At 46.9% G+C, this 20703-nt stretch overlaps 2 protein-coding genes across 3 annotated transcripts in view; both read right to left on the bottom strand.

Annotated features, from left to right (window-relative positions):
• The window catches only part of FBXO21 (F-box protein 21), a 189565-nt gene that overhangs the window by 151244 nt on the left and 17618 nt on the right, over window positions 1-20703 (bottom strand). The gene's annotated exons all lie outside the window — the stretch shown is intronic.
• Window positions 1-20703, bottom strand: part of NOS1 (nitric oxide synthase 1) — a 232423-nt gene that overhangs the window by 83614 nt on the left and 128106 nt on the right. For both annotated transcript variants that reach the window (XM_050747840.1, XM_050747841.1), the window contains exon 3: window positions 19466-19592. In XM_050747840.1, coding sequence (XP_050603797.1) covers window positions 19466-19592 — 127 coding nt within the window. The remainder of the gene's footprint in view (window positions 1-19465; window positions 19593-20703) is intronic.

Genomic DNA, 20703 nt, shown 5'->3' on the forward strand with positions numbered 1-20703 from the left:
CCAGGCTGGTCTTGAACTCCTAGACTCAAGTAATCCTCCTGCCGCAGCCTCCCAAAGTGTTGGGATTACAGGTGTGAGCCATCGCGCCTGGCCTAGGATCACATCTGTCTTGGATGCTCCTGGGTTATTGTCTACCTGCCTGGGCACAGGCACACACATGCATCAGGCAAGCATTGGTCACTTAGTAACTCTAAGGGAGGGGCAGCAGGCGCACCCTGATGCGAAAGCCAAGCAAGGTCCGGGAGAAGATGAGCCAATGTTAAGTGACACTCATGCAAAGAGTACATCAGTGCACAGTGACCTTAAGGCAGGGTATTCATACATTCAACTAGTATTTATTGAGCACCTATTATAATACATGCTCAATAAATAGGCACTGGGGATTCAGCAGTGAAGAAGACAGACAGGGACCTTGCTCTCTGAAGTGTTATGTGGTGGAGGTGGAGATAAACAGTAAGTAAACTAACATAGGATCAGTATAATTCCAGGTGATGATAAGAATAGAAAATGGGGAGGTGACTGTAACTAACCGGAGGGGAGAAGGGCAAGTGCAAAGGCACTGATGTGGGAATGAGCTTGTTAAGTTCAAAGGACCAGCAAGGAGGTTGAGTGTGGCTGCAGTGTATGCATGAGGGCAAGTGTAAGGAGATAAAATCAGAAAGGAGGCACGGCACCCGTCTCACTGACTTGGAGGAGCTCAGGCTGGTGAGGGTAGCTGTGAATTATGATTAAAGGTGCTAAGTCCAGGATAGAAGTCACAAAGAACTGCGAAGGACTAATACTGATAACTAACATTAAATGAGCACTTATTATGTGCCAAGCAACAACCTTATTATCTCCATTTTACAGATTAGGAAACTGAGGCACAGAGAGGTTAAGTTGCCCAAGATCACAGAGCTAATAAGCTGAAGAAAGGAGTCTAATCCAGGCAGTCTGGCTATCAAACCATGTCCTTAACAGCTTGACTATCCTGCCTCTTGGCCATTAGGAATAATTCATTCATTTAACACATGTTTATTGAGTAGTTCCTATGTGCCAGGTGAGGCAGCAAAGACCAAGACCATAGGACAAACTAGATGGATGTGAGCTCCCACGGAGTCACAGTCCTGTAGGAGGTGATGAAAACTGAATGAGCCATGGCCATCGATTTAGCACAATGGATGCCATTACATGGGACCTTGGCAGCACAGGGGAGGTGGGAGCGCATAGAAGAGACATCTAACCTCTAGATTAAGACCAAAAGATGAGTACATCCTAGACAGACAAAGAAGAGGAAGCAAGGTCTTAAAGCAGAGAGAACAGATCATGCAAAGGTCCTAAGTTAAGAGAACTATCATGGCCACCTTCGCAGCCAGTGGAATAAGAGTTCTGTGTTGAAGCGTTCATGGCGCCATGTTGGAGCCTGGGGAACAGGAGGTTGGGGAAGAGTGTGCCACTGTTAAAGATCGCTCCGGAAGGGTGCAGGCTGTGGCAGCACAGGGAACCCACGGAAGGTGATAGGATTCATAATCTTCCTCGTCTTCCCACCCTGGCCAGATCTGGTCCTCCTCAGTGCTGGGCGCTACCAACCATCCGTGCTGGACACGCCACACGTGGGAGCTATCTTAGTCATCAGCTTCTTCTCTATCTCCCACACCCAACTCATCACTGGTGATCACCCATCTTAGCTTTTTAACTAGCTCTAGAATCCATTCACTCCTCTCCCCTTCCACTGGCCAGCGCCCTGACGAAGTCATCTCTTACTTGGATGATCAGTCACCCCCTAAATGTTAGCCATTATTTATTATTATAAATGTTATTATTATGTGACCACTAGCCCAACTTATAGTATTAGAAGTATTAGTATTACCAGTAGTACTGCAATGATTCTGCAAGCATTATTACTTGTATTACTTGTATTATTACTACTTGTATTATTACTTGTATTACTATTATTACTTATATTATTACCTATATTATTATTACTTGTATTATTATTATTATTACTTCTGCAAGTATTATTACCACACTACCACACTCGGAGCATGATAAAGGTTTGGATGAGTTCTTCCCTTTGTTTCTCATTGATAGTTTCTGTCTCAGTTATTGTGCCCATGTTTCCTTAGGAATCTGGATACAAACAACCCCGCTTTGTTCAAAGGCCTGACCAGGCACCCTAAACACTTCTTTAGGATCCTGTCTCCCCTCCTGTCTCTTCCAGGAGGAGTTTTGGAGGTGATGAAAGTCACATCTGGGCAGGGCTTTGTAGTAAACACATTCCTCTGATCATGCCGACAACCTGTATCATTGAGGAAAAAAAAAATCCTACCTTGCGCAGAGGAAGAAACCCCAGCCATTCTCCCTACACACCCGGTTTCAGATGTGGTGATGACATCGGGTCTGGGCCCAGGACTCAGAGGGTGGGGGGCCAGGCATGAGGAGGAGGAGCAGGGTGCGAGCCTGTGGGCAGCAGCCGACAGTCTTCATCGCCAGGGAGTGGGAGGAACGAGATAACAGGACTAATAAAAGAGGCCATCTGTGGAGGTCCCAGATGTGTGAGGGGTGGTCGTTAAGAGTCAAGTAGTTGGCTGCCCGAGTGTGAGCCGTGCCCCCCTCCACCCTGGGTTTCACTGGATTGCACACTTGAAACCAGGCATTAGGAGGCTTCTGGCAGGGCTGTTGTACTTGGCGCTTTGATGTTTTAATTAGCCAGCAGCAATATTAGATGACTCAGGAAGGGAGAAACGGGGAGATTAATATAGCAGTCAGGGGCCCTGCATGCAGGATGCAAATGACTTTTCTGAGTGGGCACCAAAGTTCTCCTGGTCAAAATGCAGATTAGCAGCACTTGCAAGTTATTACGGTGGGCACAGGGCACATGTGGGCTTTGGACTGTGGCTACATACATCCTTTTCTGGCTTTATGTCTGCGGTGGGGACAATGGAAGCTTTTAAGTGGGAGGAGACATGGCTCGCTCTTTGTGGACCCCGGGACACCTGCCCCTAAGTGTGCAAAGGAGGCCATGAGCTCATGGACATTTTTTTTTTTTTTTTTTTTTTTTTTTTTTTTTTTTTTTTTGAGACGGAGTCTCGCGCTGTCACCCAGGCTGGAGTGCAGTGGCCGGATCTCAGCTCACTGCAAGCTCCGCCTTCCGGGTTCACGCCATTCTCCTGCCTCCGCCTCCCGAGTAGCTGGGACTACAGGCGCCCGCCACCTCGCCCGGCTAGTTTTTTGTATTTTTTAGTAGAGACGGGGTTTCGCCGTGTTAACCAGGATGGTCTCGATCTCCTGACCTCGTGATCCGCCCGTCTCGGCCTCCCAAAGTGCTGGGATTACAGGCTTGAGCCACCGCGCCCGGTCTCATGGACATTTTCATAGCCTTGTCAACACCTCTTTGCCTAGGAAGCTTGCAGAGGTCCTGAAGGAATGAAAGGAAATGGTCCTGCAGCCAGGCTCAAAAGGAGGCAGGGAGGTGCCGTCATGTCAGCCTGGGCTCTGGAGCTGAGAACGCCGCTTCCAAGGTCTGCTGAAGCTGATTCCTTTTCCCCCTCTCTCTTTTCCTCCCTTCTTTCTCCCTTTCAACAAGTGCATATTGAGCACCTACTGTATTTTGGGGACAAGTATTCTAGGACTCAGCAGCCGTTGAATGACTCTCATTCCACAACTGGGAAAAGCATCTTACAGCTGCTTCTTCTAAAGCAGAGATGCGCAGACGGCGTGGCCCACTGTCTGTTTTTGTACAGCTCCTGAGCTAAGAAGGATTTTTTCCATTTTTGGATTATTGAATGCAAAAATCAAAAGGAGAATATTTTGTGACACACAAAAGTTATATGATGTTCAAATGTTAGTGTCCATAAATAAAGTTTCATTGGGGCTCATTTGTGTCCATATAGCGTGTGGCAGCTTTGACACAACAATGTCAGAGCTGGCTAGTAGTTTTGATGGAGTCCAATGCCATGTGGCCCACAAAGCCAAAAATATTTATCTTGTCCTTTAGAGAAGAGGTTTGTAGACTCCTGATCTAAAGGGTTGAATTCCAGTGGCTGACCCCGACCACTGAGTTTGCTCAAATGCCGGCATGTTAGAAAACTTTCCTGAGCCTTTTTTTTTTTTTTTTTTTTTTTGAGATGGAGTCTCACTCTGTCACCCAGGCTGAAGTGCATTGGTGTGATTTTGGTTCACTGCAACCTCCATCTCCTAGGTTAAGTGATTCTCCTGCCTCAGCCTCTGGAGTAACTGGGATTACAGGCATGTGCCACCAGGCCTGGTTAATTTTTTTTTTTTTTTTTTTTTTTTTTAAGTAGAGATGAGGTTTCACCATGTTGGCCAGGCTGGTCTTGAACTCCTAACCTCAGGTGATCTGCCCACCTCAGCCTCCCAAAGTGCTAGGACTGCATGTGTGAGCCACTGTGCCGGCTGTGATCATTCTTTAAAGCAGTGTCACCTCCTTGACATTCTCTGCCCCCAATCACCCTTACCATGCTTTGTTTTCCCCCTAGCACTTAACACTACCTGTGGTCATCATGAGCATATATGTACCTGGACATGTATGTGCATATCTACATTTATATATCTTGTAGATATAGATTTACATATACCTATTTAGGCATTTATATAATACTTGTTTTCTGCCTACCCACTGTTCAGTTTGTTCTATCCCTGGAATAGTGCCCAGCACACAGTACATGTTCAATAAACATATGAGATCTGCATGAGACTGCATTCTGTCCTTCCTCCAAATTTATTTGAAGCCTGTGATAGTTAATATTGCCAACTTGATTGAAGAATGCAAAGTATTGTCCCTGGGTGTGTCCGTGAGGGTGTTGTCAAAGGACACTAACATTTGAGTCAGTGGACTGGGAAAGGCAGACCCACCCTCAATCTGGGTAGGTACAATCTAAGTAGCTGCCAGTGTAGCCAGAAGAATAAAAGCACCAGAAGAATGTAAAAAGACCAGACTGGCTTAGCCTCTGAGCCTACATCTTTCTCCCGTGCTGGATGCTTCCTGCCCTTGAACATCGGACTCCAAGTTCTTTTAGCTTTGGGACTCAGGCTGGCTTCCTGGCTCCTCAGCTTGTAGATGGCCTATTGTGGGACCTCACCTTGTGATTGTGTGAGTCAATACTCCTTAATAAACTCCCCTTTATATATACATCTATCCTATTCATTCTGTCCCTCTAGAGAACCGTGACTAATACAAAGCCCTAACCCCATCCCCCACCCCCATGTGATTTTGTTGGGAGATAGAACTTTTAGGAGATAATGAAGGTTAGACAAGGTCATAAGGGTGGGGCCCTAATCTGATAGGATTGGTGGCCTTATATGAAAAGGAAGAGAGCGCTCTTTCTCTCTGTCTGCCATATGAGAACACAGAGAAGGCAGATGTCTACAAGCTGACAAGACAGCCCTCACCAGAACCTGACCACGCTGGCACCGTGATCTTGGACTTCCAGCCCCCAGAACTGTGAGCTGTAAATTTCTGTTGTCTAAGCCACCCAGGCAATGGTCCTTTGTGATTATAACCTAAGCAAACTAACACAAGGTCTAAAAAGCTTCAAGACTGTAGAGTCCCTTAAAAGCTAAGCCAAGGACGTTGGCCTTGATTTCATAGAGAATCACGAGCCCTGAAACTGCCTGCCTGAGTGAGTGATCTTATCTCAGCTGGGTTTTAGGGAAGACATGATTGCGAGGATTGCAGGAGGGAGAGGGTCAAGGCAGAGAGACCCATGAGGAGGATGCTGCAATGAGGCCGTGAGTGGCCACAGGGTGGGAATACAGCTACAGGGGCAGCAGGACTAGAAGCGGGGAACTGAAGGTTGGGGGCTCTGGAAGTGGAACTGAGAGTCTCTGGGTAGGAGAGGATCGGGGCAAAGGATAAAGTCAACATGGATTGGGTAAGTGGAAGGATGGTGGGCTTTTTTTTTTTTTTTTTTTTCAGATGGAATTTTGCTCTTGTTACTCAGGCTGGAGTGCAATGGCATGATCTCGGCTCACTGAAACCTCCGCCTCCCGGGCTCAAGCGATTCTCCTGCCTCAGCCTCCTGAGTAGCTGGGACTACAGGCATGTTCCACCACACCTGGCTAATTTTTGTATTTTTAGTAGAGACGGGGTTTCTTCATGTTGGTTGGGCTGATCTCGAACTCCTGATCTCAGGTGATCCACCTGCCTTGGCCTCCCAAAGTGCTGGGATTATAGGCGTGAGCCACTGCGCCCGGCTGGATGGTGGGCTTTTTTAGCAGATGTTAGGCAGTAAGAAGCAGGTGTGCTGGGCGGTGGATGGAGGGAGATTTTTTAGGCAAGAAGACAGAAACTCAGCACCAGAACTCAGAACACCTAGAAACAGAGGTCAAGCACCTGCCCTTCCCCAGTAGTGGCTGTCACTGTCACAAGTCTCACAGTGAAACCAGGACTGACAGCTACACCAAGGGAGGCAGGCAGGCACCTCCAAGACATACAGCATCTTAGGAACTATTATGGCAGCAGTCTTCAATCTTTTTGGCACCAGGGACTGGTTTTGTGGAAGACAAATTTTCCAATGGCCAGTGGTCGGGGGCATGGTTTCAAGATGATTCAAGTGCATTACCTTGATTGTGTGCACTATTTCTATTATTATTATATTATAACACACAATGAAATCATTATACAACTCACCATAATGTAGACTCAGTGGGAGCACTGAGCTTGCTTTCTGCAATTAGATGGTCCCACGTGGGGGTGATGGGAGACAGTGACAGATCATCAGGCATTAGATTCTCATAAGGCGCATGCAGCCTGGATCCCTCATACGCGCAGTTCACAACAGGTTCGAGCTCCTACGAGAATCTAATGCCGCCACTGATCTGACAGGAGGTAGAGCTCAGGCGGTAATGTGAGTGATGCGGGGCAGCCGTAAATACAGATGAAGCTTCACTTGCTCGCCCGCCGCTCACCTCCTGCTGGGCGGTCCAGCTCCTAACAGGCCAGTACTGGTCTGTGGCCTGGGGTTCGGGGACCCCCGTATTATGGGATGAACCGTGTCCTCCCCCCACCCCAACCCCATCAAATTCATATGTTGATGTCCTAAACTGCCTCAGAATGTGACCTTCTTTGGAGTTAGGGCCTTTATAGAGGAAATCAAGTTAAAGATGAGGTCATCAGGGTGGGTCCTGAGCCAGGAGGGCTGGTGTCCTTACAGAAAAGAGAAATTTGACGGCAGACATGCTCACAGGGAGAGCGCCATGTGAACACAAAGACGGCCACCTACAAGCCAAGGAGGGAGGACTGGGTCAGCTTCTCCCTCCCAGCCCTCGGAAGGAACCAGCACTGCCAACACCTTGATTTTGTATTTCCGGCCTCCGGAACTGTGAGACAATCCATTCTGCTGTGTAAACCACCCAGTTGGTGGTGTTTTATTACAGCAGCCCTAGTAAACTCATCTAAGAGCTAAGGCCTAAACTTGTACAAAGCAAGTCGCTTCTTATTCTAATGCTATCGGCACCAGTGACAACTCTTCTATTAGAGGCCTGCAGCAACCTGCCCTGTTTGGCTTCTCCTGAAATGAGGGCAGCACACCAGGGCTGAGCTGGGCAGAGGGCCATTCACACCAGGGGCCAGACACCACACACTGTGCCCTTTGCTGCAGCCCTGGGTGGCACCGCACCCACCTGTAGGCACCACCTCTCCCGGGCAGCAAGTGTAACCCGGTTATGAGCTGGGGCAGACCAGGGTCCAGGCCCACAGACTCACAAATCCAGAAGGTACCCACTTATCTGTGCCATTAAAACATTGCTACGTATAGAACTTAACCAAGAGTATTTAGTACTTTGGAATATAATTTCCCATAGTGTATTCAAAGCACTATGTCTAAAGTGATTCATTCCTTAAGATAACTCCATAGAAACTCGACACTGCTTACTCTGCTTCTCTCTCTTCTGTAATTCAACAGTCTGTAGAAGGTGATTAAGAAAGGGGGTGCTTGGGTGTCAGACCCATCCCAGTTAAGGATTCAGGGTGATAGTGGAGACCTCTGGAGGACCAAGGGGCATCAAGGCTGAATTTTTTAAGCTTTCTCCAAATTGCAGTGATATCACAGTATAGCCAGATGCTACTGACAACTTTCAGCTTGGTCCCATTACCAGACCAGAACGTACATATACACCAGGAATTAATCTTAACATCAATCCTGTAATTATCTCATGGCCTGCCCTATGATACTGCATTGTACTGTGTTTGTTTGTTGAAAGCCTTAACTTGCCAAATGCAAATATTGAAAATGTACAAGTTTTGCGTTTATGTTTTGGCCCTTGGATCTTAGAAAATCCTGGGAACCTCAGGAAATGGAAGTAGGCTGGGGCTGTTGACCTGTAAGACCCTGTTTGGTGGGGGTTGGTTTTGGCAACTGATAGCAATTTACAGAGAGAAAGAAAAATGACTTTGACCCAACTTGCCCTTTTTGGGAAAAGCATTTCAATATGGGGTGGTGCAGTGAAGGAGCATGCAGAGTGGTGTCACTGATTCAGAACCACAGTGTCGTTGTCAGACCCGGACAACAGTCTGGACAGCCTGCATTGAATATACTCACTCTTAAAACAAACAGTTAGCAAAATATGTGGAAATTCCAGCAGGGCTGAACCCAAACACCAGTCAATTCACGTACCACTTCCTGGCTCCACCTTGGCTCTGACCACCCAGGACAGCAAGCTTGGTTGCTGGCCTCTTGGCTCAGTGACCTATAAAGACCTGGGAGTCACTGAGCAGGCGATGCCTGGGGTGGAAGGAAGGAAGACGCTTCTGGGATGGAGAGAGACTCTGTTCAGTATATATCCCTAGAAAGCATCTTGGTGGGGGGTCTGCTGGTTTGAGGGCACCCTGGGAACGGTGGATCACCCCAGGAAGTGGGGCACTGAAGATGCTTTTGGGAAAATCCAACTTGGGTGTCTAGACCAAGGCAAGGGATACCGGACCTGATTGAAGTCGGGGCAAAAATGAGTTGGACTGCAGCTTAGAACTCGGGATTTGGGGCATCCTCCTACAGAGGGTAATTAATCTAAAAATGCAAGAGGTTTCTCAAATGCTTCGAGATAGACTTAGGGAAGGGAGTAACCAAGAAGCACCTTGAGATGTCAGCCTCAAGGGAGCCAAGGGACTCTGCCAAGGCCAGCCAAGGGAGCTCTGTGGGTAACATCTGTGCACGAGTCTACGAAACCCCAAATATCACAATATGATGACTGCTGTGTGTATCCCCATCTGTAGTTTGTCTTGAAAGTAGAAGTTTTCAGAAGTTGAGGTACATATGAAATGAGAAGAGGGGATGGCTCGGCTGTGAACTGCTCCAGGGCAGTGATCATACTCAATTTCATTTCTTTTTTTTTTTTTTGAGGTGGAGTCTCGCTCTGTCACCCAGGCTGGAGTGTAGTGGCACCATCTCAGCTCACTGCAACCTCCGTCTCCCAGGTTCAAGCGATCCTCCTGCCTCAGCCTCCCAAGTAGCTGGAATTACAAGTGTGTGCCACCATACCCGGCTAATATTTTTTGTATTTTTAGTAGAAACAGGGTTTCACCATGTTGGCCAGGCTGGTCTCAAACTCCCGACCGCAAGTGATCCGCCTCGGCCTCCCAAAGTGCTGGGATTACAGGCATGAGTCACCACACCTGGCCTTCATTTAATTTTGAGTAACATTCAGTAAATGTCTATTTGGTGCCTGACCTGGGCTAGGCCACTGCACATCCACAGGCTCATTGAATCCTCATGGTAACCCATTCTTCAGATGAGAAAATAGAGGCTGTGAGAGATGACGTGGCTATCCTCAAACTAATGAAAAACAAGCAATAGAGCTGGGCTTGGAATCCAGGCTCTCAAAGTTCCGATCTTTCCACTCAAGGCCCTCCTGCTCTTTTCTCTGCGTTTCCAGAGCTCAGCACCCAGGAGGCATAAATCATATCTGTCCCGTTAATTTCAATGACTGACAAAGATGACAATGTGGTCGTAAAGGGGAAGAGACGCAGCCTTGTCATGACTCAGTGGGTGGTCACTTTGGGCTTTGGGTCACCTGTGGGCCACAAGGGTCTCATCTGTAAAATGGGCACAGTGCTTTCTTGTCCTAACTGCCTCAAATTAGCAATATATTATTTAGTCAGATAAGAACAATAGTAATGACCCCAACATTTGTTGAGCATTTACTCTGTGCCAGGCCCTGTAGCGTGGGCTCAGGGCTCCACGGCCTGGGTTCAAATCTCATCTCCGTCACTTACTGGTTATGTTGAACCACAAAACCCTCTGTGATTCTCAGTTTCCTCATCTGTAAAATGGAGACAATCACAATATTTCATCGGGTTGAGCTGGGGGTTCAGTGAGACCATGGACCTAAAGTGCTTAGCACAGTACCTGATACTGCTCAATAAATACATTAGGTCCCGTTGTTATGGTTGACATCATTATCTCATATGTTATCTCATTTCATCCTCCCCACAACTTGATGAGCCTATTAGTCCCTATTAGGAAAGGGAGGCTCAGCACAGATGCTGTTAATAATTAGTCATCTGACCAAGGTCACCAGCTAGGCGCTGTACTCCTGGCCTCAATGCTGTGGGCTCATAAGTCCAAGGGTTAAAATGACTACACACTTGCCCCCATGATATTGTTATCACTGTTACTATTTTATTTTTATTTTTTATTTTTTTGAGATAGGGTCTCACTCCGATGCCCAGGCTGGAGTGCAGTGGCATGATCTCAGCTCACTGCAACCTCTGTCTCCTGGGTTCAAGCAACTCTCCTGCCTCAGCCTCCTGAGTAGCTGGGACTACTGGCACACGCCACCACGCCCAGCTAATTTTTGTATTTTTAGTAGAGACAGGGTTTCACCATGTTGGCCAGGCTAGTCTTGAACTCCTGATATCAAGTGATCCACCCTCGTTGGCCTCCCAAAGTGTCGGGATTACAGGCGTGAGCCACCGCGCTGGGCCATTATTACTGTTATTTTTATCCTGACATAATGAATCAGGGCTGACTTAGAAGGCTTCCCGGTGAGCGTGCTGGGTTGTCGCCAAGAAGTGGAGCATTTTACTGGTTTGCCTTCATTCAGACCCAGGCTGGCTGGGGCTGGCTACACCGTTTTGGTTTTCAGCAAGGCCAGCAGTAGCTGGCCAGTTGGTGTCATCCTGGAGACCTTGGATCCCCTAAAGATTGGGAAAGAAATGGCCCGCAAGCCTGTCCCCCACCTTTCTCATAATTTAGAGCCTCTAGAGAAGCTGGGGGGATGCTGTCATTTACCTGGAAACAGGGAAAATCTTCTCAACAGATTTTGACATTTTGAAAGCAGCTAACAAGCCCTGTGTCCCCAGGGGTGAGAAAATGCCATGATCCCAAGGCGGCTGAGCTTGGGGAGTGGGATTTCGATTTAACAGTCATCTCTCTATCTGATCGCCTTTACCAGTCAGAGGCTGGAGGGAGGGGCAAGGGCAGTGGGAAGGACGGAAAAGAGGAGAGAACCGCAAATGGAAATACCACTTCCCCAGGTCTGACCCTGTCCCCACTCGTACCTCATACTAAGGGTTTGATTGACGCTTAATTGGTATCTGAAAATAGATGTTCCGTCCCCAAACAGGGCACGATTCTACCCCTTCTCTCTTAGGAAGGCAAACTAGACAGGCAAGGGAAACAGATGCTTAATAAGAAAGGAAGGGAAGAAGGACTTGATTTGAATCCTGAGTTTGTGCAGGGAGGATGGCCCAACAGCAGGTCCTCATGTTATTTATCTAGGGGAGCTTTTTACTTAAGATGATTATTATGATAAGAGCCTTTAGGATGATGTCAAAACTCAATATGTGTTCATGACTGTAATCCCAGCACTTTGGGAGGCCAAGGCGGGCAGATCACAAGGTCAGGAGATAGAGACCATCCTGGCTAACTTGGTGAAACCCTGTCTCTACTAAAAATACAAAAAAATTAGCGGGGCGTGGCAGCGTGCACCTGTAGTTCCCGCTACTGGGGAGGCTGAGGCAGGAGAATGGCGTGAATCCAGGAGGCGGAGCTTGCAGTGAGCCGAGATCAGGCCACTGCACTCCAGCCTGGGCGACAGAGTGAGACTCCATCTCAAAACAAAAACAAAAAAACAAAAAACAAATCCACACAAAACAAAACAAAACTCAACATGTGTCTCAGGTTGTGTTAGCACCAAAGACAACCTCAGAGAACTAACGATGATCCTTAGCAAGAAAAATAAAAAGCAACGTATCAGCCATAATGATTCCCTTGACTATAATGCCTTTTTCCATTTTCTTTTAGGCAAACTCCTACCTGAGCTTCAAAACCTAGCCCAGGTGTCACTTCTTGGGGTAAACCTTCCCTAGTACCTACTTGCTGAGGTAATTATGTTCCCAAAGCATTTTGTATTCCTCTCTATTTCAGCACTAATTGAACCTTGTATGAGTCTCTTCCCACACACATCCGTGAGGGTCTCAAGGGCAGGGACGTCTATGTTTGCTCAGCTTTGCTCCTACCCCAGAACCATGCACATAGCAGGTTAGTGAGTGAATGGTGACAGGTGAACTGATTTGTTCTATCTACTATCCCAGGCCAGATGCAATTTGCAAGGGAGTGGTGAAGATGAGGATCACAAAGTCATACACACAATGCACTCTGTGACGGAGGACTCAAGTCTCACTGGCCCCACCCACAGTGACCCAGACTGTTGGCAAGAGAAATGACTGCTAGATAAAGATTAATGCCTCAGCCTCCTGAGATGGACTTAAAAGAAGATGCCTCTAGGGCTGATTTTCTTTGAATCTAGACAAATAAGAGCATCGAAGAGGGTGGGGATCCCTTCTGGGATTACCAAGGAGTCAGACCTCACTATTTCCTCCAGGAGCTTATAGTCTCCTGTGTCAGGAAGTTCTTCCTTATGTCTAACCTGCATCCATCCCACTTCAATTGCATTCTATTGCCTTTTGCCCAGTCCTTGGCAGTTGCTTTGCGGCTTTGCCCAGCTGCTTCTCAATCCCCACCTATCCCTTCCTGACTCAGGATTGCAGGTAGTGGCTGGGTTTCTCTCTGTGTCATTAACAATGCTAGGCCTCCTGTGGATGCTTAAACAAGCCATAAATGTGGGTTACAACTGGAAGGATAGAAGCTGATTCCAGGAGCTCCAGGTATAGTAGCTTTGAGCAGGTACAGGCGAGGTTAGGAGACCATCTTTCAGGATGGAAAGGAGAACATTGTGTTTGCTATTAATTTGCTCACCCTGGGAAGCATTTCTGAAGCCTGTGCCTATGGAGATGTCTAGCAGGCCACAACAGGGCTGTTTCCTTTGTGCTGGAGCTGGGACTCAAATATATCCGAGTGCTAGGGCCTCTGCCTCCTGACAGCTCTATTTCTGAGAGGCATTTGGAAAATTGAATCTCAGGCAACAGAGTCAGGATGATTTCGCAGGCCTGTGACTTTTTTTTTTCTTTTTGTCTTTTTTTTCGAGGCACTCTGTTGCCTAAGCTGGAGTGCGGTGGTACAATCTCAGCTCACTGAAACCTCCACCTCCCAGACTCAAGGAATTCTTGTGCCTCAGCCTCCCAAGTAGCTAGGACTACAAGTGTGCGCCCTCACGCGTGGGCTCATTTTTATGTTTTTAGTAGAGATGGCGTTTCACCATGTTGGGCACGCTGGTTTCGAACTCCCGACCTCAGGAGATCTGCCTGCCTCAGCCGCCCAAAGTGCTGGGATTACAGTCATAAAACACCTTGCCCGGCCTGGCCCGTGGTTTTAAATCTTTCTGGGTGAAATCCTACATTAAGGATTTGATGGTGGGTGAAGATGAACGTAAACCCCAAGCTCTGCTGGTCTATCAGTCATGCTCCCAGGAACTCTCTAGGCTAAAACTGCTCGGCAGACTTACTTCACCTTGGAAGATTCAGTCTTACCCCCTTTCTCCAGCACCCTCAAGTCCTTCCCTTCTCCAAGCAAACGGAATTTCTATATTAGCAGAGGCCTTAAGGCAAGCTCTCCATACATCTTCCTGTCCTTTCATCATCACGTCCTGCAAAGGCTAGTGGTCCTCCTTCCAGTCCGGAGTTTGTGCAGGGAGAATGGCCCAACAGCAGGTAGGTCCTCACTCTATTTATCTAGGGTAGCTTTTCACTTAAGATGCTTATTACGATAAGAGGCTTTAGGATGATGTCAAAACTCAGCATGTGTCTCAGTTATTGTTAGCACCAAAGACAACCTCAGAGAACTAATAATGATCCTTAGCAAGAAAAAAAGAAGCAATGTTATCCGCTACAACCATTCCTTTTTTTTTTTTTTTTTTTTTTTAAGATGGAGTCTCGCCCTGTCACCCAGGCTGGAGTGCAGTGGTGCGATCTCAGCTCACTGCACCCTCCACCTCCCAGGTTCAAGCAATTCTCCCACCTCAGCCTCCCGAGTAGCTGGGATGACAGGTGCCTACCATCATGCCCGGCTAATTTTTGTATTTTTAGTAGAGACGGAGTTTTGCCATGTCGGCCAGGCTGGTCTCAAACTCCTGACCTCAGGGAATCTTCCCACCTCGGCCTCGCAAAGTGCTGGGATTACAGGCGTGGCCCCGCATTCCTTTTACTATAATGCCTTTTTCCATTTTGTTTTAGGCAAATGCTTATCTGATCTTCAAAACCCTGAGGCCCTGTTCTCAATGTTGAGCTCAACTCCTCAGACTTGAAGACCAAAGTTATGCTTTCAAGTTGGCATTGTCTAACTAAGGTGGGCAGTGTGCAAGGAAATGACCAGAGTCTGCCATTGCTCAGATTTCTGCATTGACTTTTAGTGTCTTTCTCGCAGGGTCGAGGCCTCCCCTGTTTCTTCCTTCGAATCGAGATCTCAAGGTTACTGCATACCAGGAATTACAAACTGATACCTAGAGGTGGTAGGTGGGTAAGCTAAATCAGTAAAGAAGGCTGGGTAACTTCAAAACAGGACACTCAGTCGCATATTAAAAAAGAAAGACTTGTGTGTGTAGAAATGAAGAATGTTCTTAGCTTTTTTTTTTTTTTTTTTTTTTTTTTTTTTGGAGACAGGTTCTTGCTCTGTCACCCAGGCTGGAGTGCAGTGGCACTATCACGGCACACTGTAGCCTCAACTTCCCTGGCTCAAGCGATACTCCCGCCTCAACCTCCCAAGTAGCTGGGACTACAGGTGCATGCCACCATGCCCAGTTAATAGTTTATACTTTTTTGTAGAGACGGGGTTTTGCCATGTTGCCCAGGCTGGTCTTAAATTCCTAGGCTCAAGTGATCCTCCTGCCTTGGCCTCTTAGAGTGCTGGGGTTACAGGTGTGAGCCACTGTGCCCAGCCAAAAAAAATCTTTCTTAAAACATGAACCTTTTGGTCCATCTCTACCTACCACTTATAAAAATGACATGGGACCAGGTGCAGTGGCTCATACCTGTAATCCCGGCACTTTGGCAGGCCAAGGTAGGTGGATCACCTGAGGCCAGGAGTTCGAGACCAGCCTGGCCAAGATGGTTAAACCCCATCTCCAAAAAACGTAAAAATTACCCGAGTGTGGTGGCACACGCCTGTAATTCCAGCTACTCAGGAGGCTGAGAGGGAAGGACTGCTTGAACCCAGGAGGCAGAGGTTGCAGTGAGCAGAGATAGCACCAGAGTCTGTCTCACAATAAATAATAATAATAATTAAAAAAACATGGATATGAAAAGATTTAACTTTCCTTCTACTATAAGAAATCAAAAGCACTAATGCTACTATAAATGACAATGGACACTGGCCTTAATAAGAGGGAGACAATAGGGAGTGGTGAGGTTTGTGGCCAACTAGAAAGCTGCACTCTCTCTAGAGGGGGCAGCTGCTATTCAGTCTATGCAGATTGTTGCCCCATAAGAATGTGGTTGGCTGCAGTGACTCACACCTATAATCCCAGCACTTTAAGAGGCTGAGAAGGGAGGATTGCTTGAACTAGGAGTTCAAGACCAGCCTGGGCAACATAGCGAGATCCTGTCTCTACAAAAAATCTAAAAAATTAGCCAGGTCTGGTGGCACCAGCCTGTAGTCCTAGTTACTTGGGAGGGTGAGGTGGGAGGATCTCTTAAGTCTAAGAGATTGAGGTTGCAGTGAGTAACCTAAGATGGTGCCACTGCACCTGAGCCTGGGAGACACAGCAAGACATTGTCTTTAAAAAAAAAAGAGTATAGGCGCAATGTGGTCAGATTATGTACTTTTTTTTTTTTTTTTTTTAAGACAGAGTTTCGCTCCGTCACCCAGGCTGGAGTGCAGTAGTGCGATCTTGGCTGATTGTAACCTCCGCCTCTTGGGTTCAAGCGATTCTCCTGCCTCAGTCTCCTGAGTAGCTGGAATTACAGGCACTTGCCACCATGCCCAGCTAATTTTTTTTTTTTGAGACGGAGTCTGGCTCTGTCTCCCAGGCTGGAGTGCAGTGGCCGGATCTCAGCTCACTGCAAGCTCCGCCTCCCGGGTCCACGCCATTCTCCTGCCTCAGCCTCCCGAGTAGCTGAGACTACAGGCGCCCGCCACCTCACCCGGCTAGTTTTTTTTGTATTTTTTAGTAGAGACGGGGTTTCACCGTGTTAGCCAGGATGGTCTCGATCTCCTGACCTCATGATCCACCCGTCTCGGCCTCCCAAAGTGCTGGGATTACAGGCTTGAGCCACCACGCCTGGCCAGCTAATTTTTGTATTTTTAGTAGACATGGGGTTTTACCATGTTGGTCAGGCTGGTCTTGAACTCCTGACCTCGTGATTTGTCCCACTCGGCCTCCTAAAGTGCTGGGATTATAGGTGTGAGCCACCGCACCTGGCCTTAGACTATGTAAATTTTATTTTATTTTTTAATTTATTTTATTTTATTTTTTCTTTTTTTTTTAATTATTATTATACTTTAAGTTCTAGGGTACATGTGCATAACGTGCAGGTTTGTTACATATGTATACTTGTGTCATGAAGCTGTAGATATATTTATGTAAAAATCTGAGACATTGGCAGTACATTTAAAATATGACTATAAATTATCTCTTAATACAATATGGTGTAGACCTAACAAATCAGGTCTGCAGGCTAGATCTGGCCCGAGGCTGCCTCTTACTGTCTTTCTTTGTCTTGTGAGGGCTCATATGATGGCCATACCTCTTTGTTTTCAATTAAGAAAATATAAAAGAGCTTTAAACCATATTTGTTCATTTAATCATGAATGGAGCATAGCTTCCTAAAGCTTATGGTGTGGTCTTGACTTTTGAAGACAACATAATAAAAGTCTACAGTTGTGCTTTTCCACCAAACATTTCCAGATATCACTGCTAGAGGGACATTCAGCTAGTGGGATCACGGGTCTCACCCACTGCAGAAACCCCGATGTCCTTTTCTTCCTGGCCAGCCATCAGCGGCTAAGGAAAGCAATTGCCACCAAGGCTCTAGAATGTCTCATCCTCCCCGCTGAAGCTATGTAGAGAGGCTCTGAGGCCTTGTTGAGATGTGCTGGCAGTGAAAGCTGCCATCTGTAGGCCAAGCATCAGGAAAATGAAGCAGGTCATCACTTGCTGAGTCACCTAGGCCACCCCCATGTTCCGACCTCCCACTGGTCACTCCACCCCGACTTCACTGCAATGCAGAGGATGGGTGTGAAATTCACACGCTTCCTTACGGTTACCCTGACCTGGCCCATCAGCTTGCTGGACAGGTGAGACAAACGCGCTGCTGATCTCCAGCCAAATCTAGTCACTCTTTGTAAATGATACTGACTTAGCTGTCAAAACACATCTGAACAGATTGGCAAAGACTAAAAAGTTGGATAACAGATGGAGTCGGCGAGGCTGTGAGGAAACAGTCACTCTGCTACTTAGCTGGTAAGATTGATCCAACCACTATGGCAAGTACCACCAAAATCACAAATGTGCACGAATTTTGACCCAACAATTCCACTTCTAGGAATTTATTCTATTTTGTTTTTTTTTTGAGACAGGGTCTCCCTCTGTTGCCCAGGCTAGAGCGCAGTGGTGCAGTAATACAATCACAGCTCACTGCAGCCTTGACCTTCTAGGCTCAGGCGATTCTCCCAGCTCAGTCTCCAGGGTAGCTGGGACGACAGGCATGTGCCATCATACCCAGCTCATTTTTTTTTTTTTTTTTTAGAGATAGGGTTTTGTCATGTTGCTCAGGCTGATCTCAAACTCTTGGGCTCAAGTGATCCTCCTGCCTCAGCCTTTCAAAGTGTTGGATTACAGGCATGGGCCACCATGCCTGGCCTTTAGGAACGTATTCTATTGATTAGCCTATCCATGTGCCAAACAAGGTATGTGCACAAGGTCACTCATTATAGCACTGTCATAGCAAAATATTGACAATGGCTCATTATGAAGGACTGACAGAATTACAGGATGATCACACAATGGAATATTATATGGCTGTAAAAAAGGAAACAAGATCCTCTTTACCTACTAATGGGGACTAATCTCTACGATATGTTAATAAGTGAAAAAGCAAGGTATAAAACAACATGTATAATGTGCTCTTATTTGTGTAAAAATATTCAAAAATAATGTGTGTGCTTGTCAATGCATAAAATACGGCTAAAAGAACACACAAAAACCATTAACATTGCTTGACTCTGGGGAGGAAAACTATGTGACTGGAATTAGGGACATACACAGCTTTTCATTATGTATCTTTTTGCTTATTTATTTCAATTTTTTTAAGAGACAGGGTCTCACTCTGTCACTCAGGCTAGAGTGCAGAGGTGCTATATCACAGCTCACTGCAGCCTTGAACTCCTGTCCTCAAGTGATCCTTCTGCCTCAGTCGCCTGAGTAGCTAGGAACTACAGATATATGCCATTATGCTCTACTAATTAAGAAAAATTTTTTTTTTTAAAAAATTGAGATAGGGTCTTGCTATGTGGCCCAGGCTAGTTGTCTTTTTTCTTTTTCTTTTTTTTTTGAGATGGAGTCTTGCTCTGTCACCCAGGCTGGAGTGCAATGGCGCGATCTCAGCTCACTGCAAGTTCCCCCTTCCGGGTTCACGCCATTCTCCTACCTCAGCCTCCTGAGTAGCTGGAACTACAGGCGCCTGCCACCATGCCAGGCTAATTTTAGTATTTTTAGTAGAGATGGGGTTTCACCATGTTGGTCAGGCTGGTCTTGAACTCTGGACCTCAAGCTGTCCTCTGCCTTGACCTCCCAAAATGCTGGGGTTACAGGCATGAGGCACTGTGACCAGCTACCATGTATCTTTCATATCTTTTAAATTTGGAGCCATGTGAATGCCTTTCCCGGTAGAAACAGAATTAAAACGTGAAAAATGGCAAGCTCACAAACAATACCAAACCACACAGAAACGAAGTCGAGGTCCACATCCGAGGATAAACACTCCTGGCCTCGGCATCCCAAGTTCTCCAGCCACGGCGGCTGATTTCCATCACGACACAGTTTAGGGTTTAGCTTTCCTCCCCTCAGCTTCCCACCTGGGAGGGGTCGAGAAGGCATGGGAAGCAGTGGTACCAGCTTGGCATCAAGCACTTACCTGCTCCTTCTCTGAATATGGGTTGTTGAGGACCACAGGCACATTGCCCTTCCCCCATAGGTCATTGAAGACTCGGTCATTCTCCACACCAAGGGGCAGAGGTTTGTGTGATTTGCCGTCCAAATCTCTGAAAGGCAAGGTGGGGCAGGTGAGGAAGGGGACATCAGGAGGGACTGCTAGTTGCTTCGATCTGGAAGTCCTGAGTCTGTACAGAACCGCAGTGGCTCACTCACATAACTCGTTATGAGCCAGCAAGCTTTGGGTACCCCGCCCGCTGCTTCATAAAGATCGACAGTGACACGTGGGAAGGCAGTTCCGGGTATCAATCACAAAGGGAGTGCATCCAAGGGGACTTTGACAGCTGGCATATCCCTATCTTTGTGGACATCATTTCAGGATGGCAAGGAGAAGGATTTTGCCTGTCCCTCTCCCTTCTTCATTCCACGGATCTGGGAACACAGGAGGCCTGTTTCCTAGTAATAGTCCATGTACCATGAACCCCTGGACAACTTAATGCTCATGACACCTACCAGTGGAAAAAGTAGGAGGAAGGAAGGATAGAAAGGTCCTGTGGGCTTTGGGTAATAAGTTATTCTGACCCTAAGACTTTTGGCTTTGAACAATAGCAGCTCAGGACAAACAGAATGATTTGGAAAATAAAGGGAACATAATGACAAAAATAATAATACTATTAATAAGGAGAGATAGCATTTATTAAGCACTTACTATGTGCCAAGCACTTTACATGTGGGTTTTTAAAAATTATTATTTTATTTATATTAGACATGGGTTCTCCCTGTGTTGGCCAGGCTGATCTCTAACTCCTGGGCTCAAGCAATGCCCCTGCTTCAGCCTCCCAAAGTGCTGGGATTACAAGTGTGAGCCACCATGCCTGGCCATGTGTTTTAGTGCATTTAACTCTCGTGACAACCCTTTGAGACAGGAGTGACTGTTTTTTGTTTTTGTTTTTTCCCAGCCTTGTCCTGTCATCCCAGCTGGAATACAGTGGCACAATCACAGCTCACTGTAGCCTTGATCTCCTGGATTCAAGTGATTCTCCTGCCTCAGCCTTCTAAGTAGCTGGGACTACAAGGGTGTACCACCACGTCTGGCTAACTTTTAAAATTTTTTGTAGAGATGGGGTCTCACTATGTTGCCCAGGCTGGTCTCGAACTCCTTGGTTCAAGTGGTCCTCCCACCCCAGCCTCCCAAAGTGCTGGGATTACAGGGGTGAGCCA

Source organism: Macaca thibetana, chromosome 11, assembly GCF_024542745.1.
Source record: "Macaca thibetana thibetana isolate TM-01 chromosome 11, ASM2454274v1, whole genome shotgun sequence".
NCBI lineage: Eukaryota > Metazoa > Chordata > Mammalia > Primates > Cercopithecidae > Macaca > Macaca thibetana.